Raw genomic sequence first — 14,667 nt, forward strand, 5'->3', positions numbered from 1 at the left:
CTTGGATTCTAGTCCTAGCTCCACCACAGACCTACAGTGTGGCCTTGGTCAGGTCATTTAAACTCTATAACAGTTTCCTTGTCCTTTGAATGGCAAGAGCCACCTGGTCCAAAAAACAGATTTTTTTTCTCCACTAAAGACTTCAAAAGCAATTCACGTTTGTCAATGTTTTTTCCATGAAAAAATGTAATGTTGTCAAAAACTGAAACCCATAAGAGTCTGTTTGAAAAGTTCTTGGATTTTTGACCATTCCCTCCTGCCCCCCATACACACACACACTTCTGCTCCCCACCATTGAGTTCTCTGAACTTTTGTACAAATGCCACAAAGCCACCCTGCGTTCTAGCCACAACCCTCTAACCCACCCATCCAGATTCCCCCAGCCAAGCTCCTTTCTCTATTAAATTCCCCTAGGCAGATCACTCTCACCCAGGCCACCTTTATGTGGGCCTGCACACATACGTTCCAGGAATGAGGCACATGCCCTGGTTCAACAAAAATTGTGTGTGTACTCAGAAATCCTTGTCCACCTTCTACCTGCTCATCTGAATGCTTTGGAATCACTTTTCCCCCGCTTTCCTCTTCACAGAGTTATTTTGTATTTGTGAATATAAGTGTGAACCTCAACTATGAATCAGTGGCTAATTAACAGTAGCTTCAAAAGGGAACATACAGAAATACAACAAAGGTCTGCTGATGAACTAGGCAGTAGCATGATCTGAATCAAAAAGTTACAGGCATGGCTGGTGGGCTTCCTGCTACAAATAACAAACAATGCAAGATTGTTAGAGGGCATGATACCAACTACTTATCATTTGAATATATACTTTAAGTTTTGAAGAAAGTGAACCAGTTCCTTGCTCAGTCATTTCCTATAAACTGTTTTACAATCATTCTATGAAACCTTCCCTTCTTCAGTGTCACCTCAATACAAAGCACAATTCTTTGAAAGACAAACCTCATGTATTTTTTATAAAGAGAAAAGCTAAGTGTTTTGAAAGGAAGTCACAAAACAACATCTCTCAGTGACATTAATGAGAAGGCCCTAGAATGTCATAGCATGTATATTTGAGAACTGCTCAAAGTGGGAAACCTCATTCAGTTAGTGAGACTCTCATGTTGCCTCTGGCAATAGACACGGTGTAGCTGATTATTGAGGATAAAGCTGCAAAACAGGTTGACGCCATTTTTTGTTTTTTTTTAAACAACAGAGAGTCATGAACAATTCAAGACGTGGCTTTTTAAGTAAAGCAAATGCTCATAAAATGTGTAAATCGGTGTGGGTTTTTTATTACAGTTAGACAAAAGTGCCAATATTACTAATTTTGCTCAACTTCTTATGTATGTAAGGTTTGAATCAAATGACAAAGGAGAGTTCTCATTTCGTGACGCTCTATCAAGATGTACAATGATAGAAGAAATTTTCAACAATGAGAATGAGCTCCTCAGGAAACGTTATGGAGTGTCAAAACTGCATGGGTGAGTACACTGACAGAACACGACTAATGACTGGGAAATTTGTTTTGTTTGACTGGGAAATTTGTTGGGTGTTTTGGCAAAAAATAAGGAATTGGTGCCGAATGCTAAATTCACTCACTGTGGTATTTATCATGAGGCAGTAGAGGTTTTAAAAAAAGGTTGTTAATCTGAAAGTGACTCTGAATCAAGTTGTAAAGAGGGTTAATTTTATTAAAGTACAAGTATTAAATTCAAACTTCTTTTCAGTTTTGGCAATGAAATTGGAAGCTATCATCAAAATCTTCTTCATACAGAGGTAAGATGGCTATCATGGGGTAGGTGTAGACTCATCTCTTTGAACTCCATTCTAAGGTAAAAGTTTTCTTTACTGATTTTAGTTTTGAATGTTTTGAATGCTTTGTAGTTGAGTTATGGACGTTAAGACTAGCTTATTTAGCTACTTTGTTCATTATCTCAATGAACTGACCACCTCTTTATAGGGAATGAAAACCATGCGCTTTTAATGTTCATGACAATATCAAGGCAACATTAAAGAAACTACAGTTTATAGCACAAGGAGAAAGGCAAAACTGACAACCACTCACAACCTTGGGAAATTTGCTAATTGAAAATGCATTGAAGATTCATACTGATCTCATGGCTAACCTGCTCTTAAAAATCTCCAATGATAGAGATTCCACAACCACCCTAAGCAATTTATTCCAGTCCTTCACTACCCTGACAGGAAGTTTTTCCTAATGTCCAACCTAAACCACCTTGCTCCAATTTAAGCCCATTGCTTCTTGCCCTATCCTCAGAGGTTAAGAAGAACAAATTGTCTCCCTCTTCCTTGTAATAACCTTTTATGTACTTGAAAATGGTTATAATGTCCCTCCCGCCCCACCCGCAGCCTTCCCTTCTCCAGCCTAACAAACCCATTTTTTTCAATTTTCCCTCATAGGTCATGTTTTCTAGACCCTTAATCATTTTTTTTTTGCTCTTCTCTGGACTCTCTCTAATTTGTCACATCTTTCCTGAAATGTGGCGCCCAGCACTAGGAACAATACCCCAGTTGAGGCCTAATTAGCGTGGGGTAGAGCGGAAGCATAACTTTTTGTGTCTTGCTTACAATACTACTTCTAATACATCCCAAAATGATGTTGCTTTTTTTGCAACAGTGTTACACTATTTGGCTCATATTTAACTTGTGATCTATTTTGATCCTCAGATTCCTTTCTGCAGTACTCCTTCCTAGGCAGTCATTCCGCATTTTGTATGTGTGCAACTGATTGTTACTTCCTAAGTGGAGTACTTTGCATTTGTCCTTATTGAATTTCATACTATTTACTTCAGACCATTTCTCCAGTTCATCCATATCATTCTGAATTTTAATTCTATCCTCCAAAACACTTGCAACCCCTCCCAATGTGGTATTGTCCACAAACTTTATAAGTGTATTCTCTATGCTATTATCTAAATCATTGATGAAGATATTGAACAGAACAGCATCCAGAACTGATCCCTATGAAGCCTCACTTGATATGCCCTTTCAGCTTGACTGTGAACCACTAATAACTACTCTATGGGAACAGTTTTCCAACCAGTTATGCATCCACTTTATGATAGCATAATCTGGGTTGTATTTCCCTAGTTTGTTTATAACAAGGACATGTGAGTATCAAAAGCCTTACAAAAAAATCAAGATATACTACATCTATCACTTCCCCCCTATCCACAAGGCTTGTTACCATATCAAAGAAAGCTATTAGGTTTGACACAATTTGTTCTTGACAAATCCATGCTGACTGTTACTTATCACCTATCTTCTAAGTGTTTGCAAATTGATTGCTTAATTATTTGTTCCATTATCTTTCCAGGTTTTGAATTTAAGATGACTGGTTTGTAATTCACTGGGTTGTACTTATTTCCCTTTTTATAGATTGACACTATATTTTCACTTGTCCCGTCCTCTGGAATCTATCCTGTCTTCCATGACTTTTCGAAGATAATTGCTAAGGGCTCAGATATTTTCTCTGTCAGCTCCCTGAGTATTCTAGGATGTATTTTATCAGGCCCTGGTGATCTGAAGACATCTAACTTGTCTAAGTAATTTTTAACTTGTTCTTTCCCTATTTTATCCTCTGATCCTACCTCATTTTCAGGGGCAGTCACTATGTTAGATGTCTAAACACTTCTAACCTTTTTGGTGAAAACTGAAACAAAAAAGTCATTTAGCACTTCTGCCATTTCCACATTTTCTGTTATTGTCCCCCTGCTCCCCCTTGACTAATGGGCCTACCCTGTCGTTGGTGTTTCTCTTGCTTCAAATATATTTGTAGAATGTTGTCTTGCTATCCTTTATGTTTCTAGCTAGTTTAATCTTATTTTGTGCCTTGGCTTTTCTAATTTTGTCCCTACATACTTGTGTTATTTATTTATATTCACCCTTTATAATTTGAACTAGCTTCCACTTTTTGTAGGACTCTTTTTTTGAGTTTCAGATCATTGAAGATCTCCTGGTTAAGCCAGGGTGGTCTTTTGCCATACTTCCTTTAGTTCCTATGAAATGGGATAGTTTGTTCTTGTGCCCTTAATGATGACTCTGTTTTTCCCTTAGACTTGCTTCCCAGGGTATCTTATCTACTAATTCCCTGAGTTTGCTAAAGTCTGCCTTCTTGAAATCCATTATCTTTATTGTGCTGTTTTCCCTGCTACTATCCCCTAGAATCATGAACTCTTACCATTTCATATTCACTTTCACCTAAGCTACCTTCCCTGTTCAAATTCTCAGCCAGTTCCTCTCTATTTGTCAAAATAAAATATAGAACAGCCTCTCCCCCAGTAGCTTTCTCCTCTATTTAAAAAAAATGCTTCCAATACATTCCAAGACTTTGTTGGATAATCTGTGTCCTTCTGTGTTATTTTCCCAACAGATGTCTGGGTAGCTGAAGTCCCCCATCACTACTAAGTCCTGTGTTCTAGATGATTTTGTTAGTTGTTTAAAAATGACTAGTTGTGTAAAAGATTACTACAACCAGGGGATTAACTTAGCCATGGAAATAATCATTTAAAACTGTTCTATAGCATCAATATTCTGTACACTATGTTTGGGTACTTACAGAGTCCTAACAGACAATAATAGATGAGATGCACATCTTTAGAGGAGATAGGCATTGATCCCACTGTAGTGTCAGTGATGTATGCCTGATATCCATAACATATTATATTTAGTTACACTAGGATATGCCATAGAAATATCAGGTCTACGAGAACAATTTTTATCTGGAAGAATCAATGTACAGATAAAAGTGTGCTGCATTTTGTGAGATTGCTCCAATCTTCATTTCCAAATATACAATGGCAAGTGTGATTTATTTAATGAATGTTTGTAAATTGAATGATGTATTGTGAAATCAATCACATGAATTTGGGTATCTTACCTGTAAAATTATTGAGAGTCACCAGATGGTGTTGTTACAGTTAAGGTTATAAGTTCTGTTTATTTGAACATACAGGAATTAGATCATGAAAAAATGCCCAATGTCAGCATTGGTGCAGTTCTTTAAACATAATCCTTTAGCTACAAAATGGTCTTTGTGTGTACCAGACACTGCTGTATCAGTACACAAGAAAGTGATGTGAAACTGAGGCAGGCATGACTCTAACAATTATAAACTATAATAGCATCTGATGTTTCTCACCTGTTGAGTTCTTGAGACAACACATTCATTATGAATTCAGAGGTTCCACAAGAGAGTAGCTAGAAAGGCAGAGAGGCACAAGGTGTTTAGGACAGAAACAAAATAATCCAGTCATTAGGAATTTAGAATATAAAAATTATTCCATCTGCAATTGATATACCTGGGGTTTTGCTCAGCTTCAATACCAGTGTAATACATCACAGACGGTGGAATTGTTCAGTCAAGTATTTTATCATCAAGCTACTATTGTGTGTCTTTACTCAGTTTTAAATTACCTACTAATGGAGCCAGGCTACCATTCACTAATCACAGTCACAAATCTACATATTGACACACAATTACCAGCAAGTTTATAAGTGTGAATATATTTGTGACTGATTGTCTGACTGTTGCAGCATGATGTATCCATGTAGGTTAGTAGAGGGATTTTTAAAACTATGTATCAATTTTAACATTTTCCCCCCTTCAGTCCCATTTTTTTTCCCCTTTAAAATTTTTAAGCACTGATGCTTTTGCTTTTCTGGCACCATTTTGTTTTTTGTTTGCATGCACAGCTACCCATGAGCAACTTTAACCTCAACGGGATCACTTGTGAAACTAAAGGTATTCACGTGCTTGGTGTCTGCAGGAACAGGCCCCTAAACCCTGGTTCTGCAATTGGTAGTGTGTGGGCAGACTGCTGCACCCACACAGATTCAATTTAAGCCAATGAGGCTCTGCGTGGGAGCAATCATTTGTAGAATCAGGGCTGTATTCAATAATTCATGTAATGCATCTTCATTAAACAAAAAAGTGAAGCTTGCACTTTAGTAAAGCTGCTGTTGCAAACTGTTAAATTTGTTCCACTGCATTACACCAATATGTGATCTGAAAAAAGATTTCCTAATATTTTAACTGATTAAATAGGTGATGCTGTATAACAAACTATATACTAATTATAAGAAACCAATAATATTCAGCTTCCAACACTTCCTAAATAATAATGGATTGTTAAAATGACATCTCATTTTTAAACATGTCAGTTTTCTATATTTCGCCAATAACCCCGTTACCATGCTTTTACAGCAGTTTTAAAACACAGAATGAAGATGGTAAATTGGTAAAATACAAGAGCTAGTACGATGGTCGCCATCTTGGCTGACATACCAGGAACCTCCAGAGGTAAAAGTATAAGCTGGTATGGCTTGAACTCAAGAGCCAAGGCCCCCTAGCTAGGACTGTACTACACTCCCATCCTTTGTGGATCAGACACAAAAGGGGGATCTGTAACATGATCATCAGTGGGTTACACCAGCAGAAATAGTTTCCATACTAGAAGGAGTAGCGAGAAGTTGAGATTCTGAACATGTGTGACCAGCGTGGAGAATAATGTTGACCAGGATTGAGAATCATTTCTTGTTGTGATCAAAACAGTCTGAATTTTTTTCTCCACAATTTTTTTCTTTAAACTTTAAGCTGGCCATGTCCCCTCCCCACTGCAACCCCTCTCCTTGCTCCAAACATGCCTTTCTTCCTAGGGGCCATATGGAAGGGTGACACCCATGTGTGCTAGGCTGATTGTATGTCATCTCCCATGATGGGGAGTTTCCTTTCCATGTCCACCATCTGGACATTGTAAAGAGAACACACATAAACTGGAAATATCATCTGCTGCATTGAAGATCTCCTGGTTAAGCCAGGGTGGTCTTTTGCCATACTTCCTTTAGTTCCTATGAAATGGGATAGTTTGTTCTTGTGCCCTTAATAATCACTCTGTTTTTCCCTTGGACTTGCTTCCCAGGGTATCTTATCTACTAATTCCCTGAGTTTGCTAAAGTCTTCCTTCTTGAAATCCATTATCTTTATTGTGCTGTTTTCCCTGCTACCATCCCTTAGAATCATGAACTCTTACCATTTCATATTCACTTTCACCTAAGCTACCTTCCCTGTTCAAATAGACAACAGTGAAGAGTCTATAGTCAGCATAGACAAATGGGGCAAGGGGCAATTTGCTGGTAGAATACAGGGATTACATTGGCCACATAACAGCATGTGAAGGGGCACTCCCTCATTTTGGTGGTGGGGAGACTAACGAACTCTTCTAGGCCTATTCAGTACTAATGAGGAGCACCTGTAAGGATTGCACTGCCTGGAGCAGGGGGAGCATAAAAGATGTAAACCTGCTGCAGGAAGTGGCGGTGAACAAGAGGGGGGGCTGCTCCACCTCAGGGATGCTGACAGAGAAAGGTTAGCGAGGAGGGGGAGACCTGCAGGCCTCATCACCCCTGAAGCTACAAAGACCAACTGTAAAGCAGGATGCCCCAAGAGAAGAGGCTGGAGATAGAACCTAATAAAAGACAACAGACCCTCTGATACCCTAAATGCAAAGAGCTGAACCCAGAAAGATTGCCTGAGAGCCGGGCCACCTTTGCCTTTCTTTGCTTTCAGTCAGATTCCCCTCTCTTGTAAGGGAAGGAGAGAGGAAAGGACCTTTCTTTTGTCTGTCTGTTTTACTTAGAAAACCCCTCATATGCAGCAAACTTGGGGGAAATAACTTTATAAATGGCCTGAAGTGGCCTCTGCCCCCAGACAGAGAAAACACTGAACCAGGAAGACAAATCCATATTGCCTTCCGTTCCTGCTCCATTAGAGACACCAAAGGAAGTAAGAAAGTTCCTTGGGGAAAAGGTAGCGTACAACCACCATAAAACTAGAAAGACTTTTCGTAGTAAAATGGCACCAAATCATAGCAGACCTGCTGAAACTTCTGAAAAGTAGAATCCTTGAAACCTTTGCCAATACAAGTGGAAAAGCAATCTCTTGAGTGTGACCACTGCAAGCAAGGAAAAGCAATGATGAGATATAATAGTCACAGTAAACTAGGAATAGAAAATTAGAAGGATTTGTAAAGCAAAGTGGGACAGAAGTAATGACATGTCCCGTTAAGGCCAGTGCTTTATAATTTGCGAGGACCAGCATGGCTGGAAGGCACATATGTTGCACTGGAATAGAATGTGAAGAAGAAAGCTGGAGTTTTTCTAATAAAAGACCATTTAACTCTATATTTCTACAATATGTATAGCCAAAAGCCCACAAAATTATACTGTTTAAAGAACATTTTCAGATGAAGAGCTTTAAATTAATGGGCTTTGCACTATATGTTCAATATGCTTTAACACTAAGTTTAGCAGTTGTCTGTGTCATAGAGTTTGTTCTTCTTTGCATCTGAGGAAATAAAAAATAAATATATATATTTTTAAAAATGGATCCCAACTTCCATTGAAAAAGCCCTTACCTTGTCATACAGAAATGTCACTTGATAAAGAAACCTATTTGCTGAATAATATGTGCCAAATAGTCAGGATGGCTTCTTTTATATTGATTCAAACCTGTAAATGCAGCATGTGATGGGTTAGAGTATGTCTGTATATGTCTATCTCAAACTACAAACTGCATTTTGTTCTGTGAACACTATTTCGAGTGTAAACTGCAATGTATTTTCACTGTTGAATTCACTAATAAACAGAAAGATATTTCCAGTATCACATAGTGTCTCAGTGGTAAAAGCTCTCTTGTTTTCAGTACACTAGTATTCAATGCTTTTCCTATAATATAATGCCCTAAATTATACAGAATAGCCCAGAACTCAACAGCCTTCATGCTGTGGTACACTAATCACTGATGTATGCTGTATTGGTGAGTTCTGTTTGCCTTCTTATCTGCTATCAGACATTAATTTTAAGCCTCATTGACTAATTAATTCTTCTCTTCTCCCACCAAACAAAAAGCTTACCCAAATCAAAGTCTTCAAAAGTTCCTCTTTAGGGCAGTCCCCCACCACATAAGTGGACTTTTGTCCACTTGACCTGTGCTTTGCCCTCTAAGTAAATTCTCTTGGGATTATAAATCTAATAGTTTAAACAGCTTTTTTTAAAAAAAGTCATCCATTCCAGAAGCATTTCCCCATTTTCTCCCTAAATTCTCCCTTGGAATTTCTCTTAAAAAATTGCTATGCAAGAGCACCCCTGCACCTAAATCAGCTTTTTTATACATTAAAATAATGCCACCACCTTAAACCCCAGCATCTTGGGTTCTTGCAGCACTAGAAATGGGAGTTTTATACTCAATTCACATCTTTCCAATGGGTCATACAGTGCATGCTTCCAGGCATGGAAGAGTTAGAGATTGAAGTTGTGAGATGATATATATAGATGTAGATATCAAAGCTAGTTTTGATCGTATTTAGAGTTTTTTTCTTAAAAAATTAAAAAATAAAATAAAATAAAAATCTCCCTCTAAATTCCATAGTTGAGCTTTTGGTAACTGAGGCGCTTGATTTTTATAGTCAGAGAATTTTTTAAAAAAATCAAAACCTCTTCTTTAAAAATAATCTAAAACAAACAGTTTTTTCTGCACACATGTAATACATGGTGTGGTATAAGGTCTTTAACCACATTCATTTGGGATGGTTTAAATAAATCACTCCTGACTTTTTCATTCGTAGGTAATACGCTCTTTCCAAATGTATGATAAAACACCACATCATGGCATATTATCTGTTGAATTGTATATGCCTAAGATGCCCATGATAACGCCCTTTCTGAAGGTCCTTGTTGTGGTCCACTACTCAACTTTGAGCCCCCCCAGGAACTGTTCTTTGGTCCAAGTGAAACCTGGAATTGGTAGTCTCTCAGCAATAGTTCCACAGCCATCACAACCCACTTTGGTAGGACCAATGAAAGTTTGTACAGTATGCCTGTTTGCCAGATGATGTCACATGCAGCAGAAAGATCACATGTGCCTGTCTTCTGCCTGGTCTGGAAGCCATTCTCAGTGGAGCTGGTAAGTACCAGCACTTCATCCTGGTAATACTACCACATTCTGGAGGTCCCCAAGCAACTGTCTGCCCGACGCTCAGTTCTAACACAGACACTTTTCAACCTATTCACAAATGACCTTCCTAATTCCACTGCCAGGCATTTGATTTATGCAGACAATATATGTGAGGTAGTACAGAACTAGGATTTTAGTCAGCTAGAAGAAGTCCCAAATGCTGACATGAAAATGATGGCCCTTTATTGTAAAAGATGGAGGCTTAACCCAAATACCAAAAGTCAGTTTCCCTCTGCTTCCATCTATACTACACAAAGGCCCACAAACATTTTCCCATCTTCCTAAATAGTCATAGGCTTGACCACAACCTAAAGCCTGTGTACCTAGGTGTTACACTGGACCATATTTTGATTATCAAGGCATACCTTACTAAGACCTCACCTCACTAGAAATAAAGAGAAGAAACAACCTGATCTCCAAACTAATTGGTTCTACCTACTTCTGTATATACAACAGGTACCATGAGATATACCAGCTTGACATGGCTGCCAGTTCTTCCCAACATTGCTCCTTTAGACATCAGGCAACAAGTCACCTTCGCTGATCAGTCCTTGAGCCCCCACGGAGAGAGCACTGATCAGAAGTCATTCATGTTGGTTTAGCCATTCAGTCCGCTACTGGCTGGCCAGACTGTCAGTGGCACCAGATACCTGATTGACATAGTGCATCGCGGCCTAGAACCCCTGAGCTCAAGTGATCTGCCAGCCTCAGCCTCCCAAGTAGCTGGGATTACAGGTGTGCACCACCACACCCAAGCAACAAGTTACCTTGCAGAATTTGTTCCATAAGGTGCAAGACATGCCTCATCTACCCCTGTTTAAATATGTATTTAATCCAGCAAGCCACAGTCTTAGCTCAAGATATCCTGTTTGGACATTTCCCCTAAGGAATCTCAATATCACGTCTAGGTGGCATATTAGATGGCAAGAATAAGCTTCAAAATAGTATTATCTTGTGCAGCTCCAACAGTCCAGCCCCATGGTTTTGAGTTTCCATACTATCTCTGGGTAAAGGTCAAATCACTTCTGATGTGGAACGATCAGATGTGCTGCTAATGACTATAAGTGGGGGCTCTGTGACTCATCCTGTTGCCACTGTGGCCAGTTAGAAGATGTAGGTCGCATATTTGCAGGCTTCATCCACTGGCAAGAGCTGGTTCCCTCATGGATGTGTACAATGCTTTTCACTCAGCTATTGAATGGTTAAGTGAGTTAGACTAACACCCTTGATTTGACTACATAGATGCAATTGTTATACATTTCTTAAATGTTGAGTGAACTAGGCCTCCACACTATATATCATCTGCGTATGAACAGTTCCCTGCTGAAACCTTTACTTCAGATCACTGATCCAATTTTGTTTGCAATGTTTGTATCATATTGTTCCACTTGTTATTTCCCTGCTGAATAATCCTGAATTCGTTTACCACTACTCTCTCTCTTCAGTTACTAAACTGCCATGCTAATTCTTAATTCTTTTTTTCAGTACTACTGTATATTGACATCCAGAAGGCTTTCAAAACAGCTTGTCTCCTGTTTCGTTCCTGTCAGCTTTCTTTGTCACCTCCTCAAAGAAGCTCATCAAATTTGTTAAGCATGACCTCCTCTTTTTGATCTATGCTGGTGTCTTTGAACAATCTGTACCTTTTCAAGTGTTGCTCTTTCCTTTACTCTAATTGAACACTCTACAATATATCATGGTGCAGAGATCAGACTTGTAGACCTATAGTATCTCTTCCTCATTTGATCCCTTTTTGAAGTTATGTTTGCTTCTTGTTTCTCACTATGTAACTTTCCAGTGTTCAGTGAGGAGTTGAAAATCTCCACTGTTATTTCAATATCTTCTGCTGTTTCCTTTACAATTCTGCAGTGTAGGGTGACTGATTCTGGAACACTTTTTATATTTATTATTTGGATTTTAAGAGGCCCCATCTTTTTGCCCTAAGCATATGTACTTTACAGATATAAATCATACACAATAAATCAACAATACAGTATGAACTTGTCACCCCTACTACCTGTAAGCCCTGGTCTACACTAGGAGTTGAGGTCGAATTTAGCAGCGTTAAATAGATTTAACCCTGCATCCGTCCACACGACGAAGCCCTTTTTTTCGACTTAAAGGGTTCTTAAAATCGATTTCCTTACTCTAACCTCAACAAGGGGATTAGCGCTGAAATTGGCCTTGCTGGGTCGAATTTGGGGTACTGTGGATGCAATTAGATGGTATTGGCCTCCGGGAGCTATCCCAGAGTGCTCCATTGTGACCGCTCTGGACAGCACTCTCAACTCAGATGCACTGGCCAGGGAGACAGGAAAAGGCCTGCAAACTTTTGAATTTCAATTTCCTGTTTGGCCAGCGTGGCAAGCTGCAGGTGACCATGCAGAGCTCATCAGCAGAGGTGACGATGCAGAGCTCATCAGCAGAGGTGACCATGATGGAGTCCCAGAATCGCAAAAGAGCTCCAGCATGGACCAAACGGGAGGTACGGGATCTGATCGCTGTATGGGGAGAGAAATCCATGCTATCAGAACTACGTTCCAGTTTTCGAAATGCCAAAACCTTTGTCAAAATCTCCCAGGGCATGAAGGACAGAGGCCATAAGAGGGACCCGAAGCAGTGCCGCGTGAAACTTAAGGAGCTGAGGCAAGCCTACCAGAAAACCAGAGAGGCGAATGGCTGCTCCGGGTCAGAGCCCAAAACATACAGCTTCTGTGATGAGCTGCATGCCATTTTAGGGGGTTCAGCCACCACTACCCCAGCTGCATTGTTTGACTCCTTCAATGGAGATGGAGGCAACACAGAAGCAGGTTTTGGGGACGAGGAAGATGATGATGATGAGGTTGTAGACAGCTCACAGCAAATAAGCGGAGAAACTGGTTTTCCCGACACCCAGGAACTGTTTCTCACCCTGGACCTGGAGCCAGTACCCCCCGAACCCACCCAAGGCTGCCTCCCGGACCCGCCAGGCAGAGAAGGAACCTCTGGTGAGTGTACCTTTTAAAATACTATACATGGTTTAAAAGCAAGCATGTTTAATGATTAATTTGCGCTGGCATTCGTGGCTCTCCTGGATATTCCCCCAAAGCCTTTGCAAAAGGTTTCTGGGGAGGGCAGCCTTATTCCATCCACCATGGTAGGACACTTTACCACTCCAGGCCAGTAGCACATACTCCGGAATCATTGTAGAACAAAGCATTGCAGTGTATGTTTGCTGGCGTTCAAACAACATCCGTTCTTTATCTCTCTGTGTTATCCTCTGGAGAGTGATATCATTCATGGTCACCTGGTTGAAATAGGGTACTTTTCTTAAGGGGACATTCAGAGGTGCTCATTCCTACTGGGCTGTTTGCCTGTGGCTGAACAGAAATGTTCCCCGCTGTTAGCCACGGGGAGGGGCTAGCCACGTGGTGGGGGGAGGCAAAATGCGACCTTGGAACGAAAGCACATGTGCTATGTATGTAATGTTAACAGCAAAGTTTACCATGAGAGAGTGTACCCATTGTTCTATAAAATGTGTCTTTTTAAATACCACTGTCCCTTTTTTTTTCTCCACCAGCTGCATGTGTTTCAAGGATCACAGGATCTTCTCCTTCCCAGTGGCTACCGAAGATTAGAAGGCGAAAAAAACGCACTCATGATGAAATGTTCTCTGAGCTCATGCTGTCCTCCCACACTGACAGAGCACAGATGAATGTGTGGAGGCAGACAATGTCAGAGTGCAGGAAAGCACAAAATGACCGGGAGGAGAGGTGGTGGGCTGAAGAGAGTAAGTGGCGGGCTGAAGAGAGGGCTGAAGTTGAAAGGTGGCGGCACTGTGATGAGAAGAGGCAGGATTCAATGCTGAGGCTGCTGGAGGGTCAAACTAATATGCTCCAGCATATGGTTGAGCTGCAGGAAAGGCAGCAGGAGCACAGACAGCCACTACAGCCCCTGTGTAACCAACCACCCTCCTCCCGAAGTTCCATAGCCTCCTTACCCAGAAGCCCAAGAATGCGGTGGGGGGGCCTCCGGCCACCCAGCCACTCCACCCCAGAGGATTGCCCAAGCAACAGAAGGCTGGCATTCAATAAGTTTTAAACTTTTAAACTTTTAAAGTGCTGTGTGGCCTTGTCCTTCCCTCCTCCACCACCACTCCTGGTGCTTCTCTCCTTCACCACCCCTCCTGGGCTACCTTGGTAGTTATCCCCCTATTTGTGTGATGAATGAATAAAGAATGCATGAATGTGAAGCAACAATGACTTTATTGCCTCTGCAAGCAGTGATCAAAGGGAGGAGGGGAGGGTGGTTAGCTTACAGTGAAGCAGAGTGAACCAAGGGGCGGGGGGTTTCATCAAGGAGAAACAAACAGAAGTTTCACACCGTAGGCTGGCCAGTCATGAAACTGACTTTCAAAGCTTCTCTGATGCGCACCATGCCCTCCTGTGCTCTTCTAACCGCCCTAGTGTCTGGCTGTGTGTAACCAGCAGCCAGACGATTTGCCTCAACCTCCCACCCCACCATAAACGTCTCCCCCTTACTCTCACAGATATTGTGGAGCACACAGCAAACAGTAATAACAGTGGGAATATTGGTTTTGCTGAGGTCTAACCGAGTCAGTAAACTGCGCCAGCGCGCCTTTAAACGTCCAAATGCA

At 40.7% G+C, this 14,667-nt stretch overlaps 1 protein-coding gene across 1 annotated transcript; it reads left to right on the forward strand.

Annotated features, from left to right (window-relative positions):
- Window positions 1-1,358: 1,358 nt before the first annotated feature.
- Window positions 1,359-14,184, forward strand: LOC141982701 (uncharacterized). Its single transcript, XM_074945004.1, has 3 exons — window positions 1,359-1,479; window positions 12,391-13,018; window positions 13,591-14,184. The coding sequence occupies exons 2-3, from the start codon at window positions 12,412-12,414 to the stop codon at window positions 14,109-14,111; spliced, it is 1,128 nt and encodes a 375-aa protein (XP_074801105.1). The 5' UTR covers window positions 1,359-1,479; window positions 12,391-12,411; the 3' UTR covers window positions 14,112-14,184.
- Window positions 14,185-14,667: the final 483 nt, after the last annotated feature.

Source organism: Natator depressus, chromosome 2 (assembly GCF_965152275.1).
Source record: "Natator depressus isolate rNatDep1 chromosome 2, rNatDep2.hap1, whole genome shotgun sequence".
NCBI classification, from domain to species: domain Eukaryota; kingdom Metazoa; phylum Chordata; order Testudines; family Cheloniidae; genus Natator; species Natator depressus.

Excerpts from the sequence above, each read along its gene's own strand:
- LOC141982701 (XM_074945004.1), top strand. The coding sequence starts at position 12,412 with ATGCAGAGCTCATCAGCAGAGGTGACGATGCAGAGCTCATCAGCAGAG. Across the intron at positions 13,019-13,590 it reads AGGCAGAGAAGGAACCTCTG|CTGCATGTGTTTCAAGGATC; the intron begins GTGAGTGTACCT and ends TTTCTCCACCAG.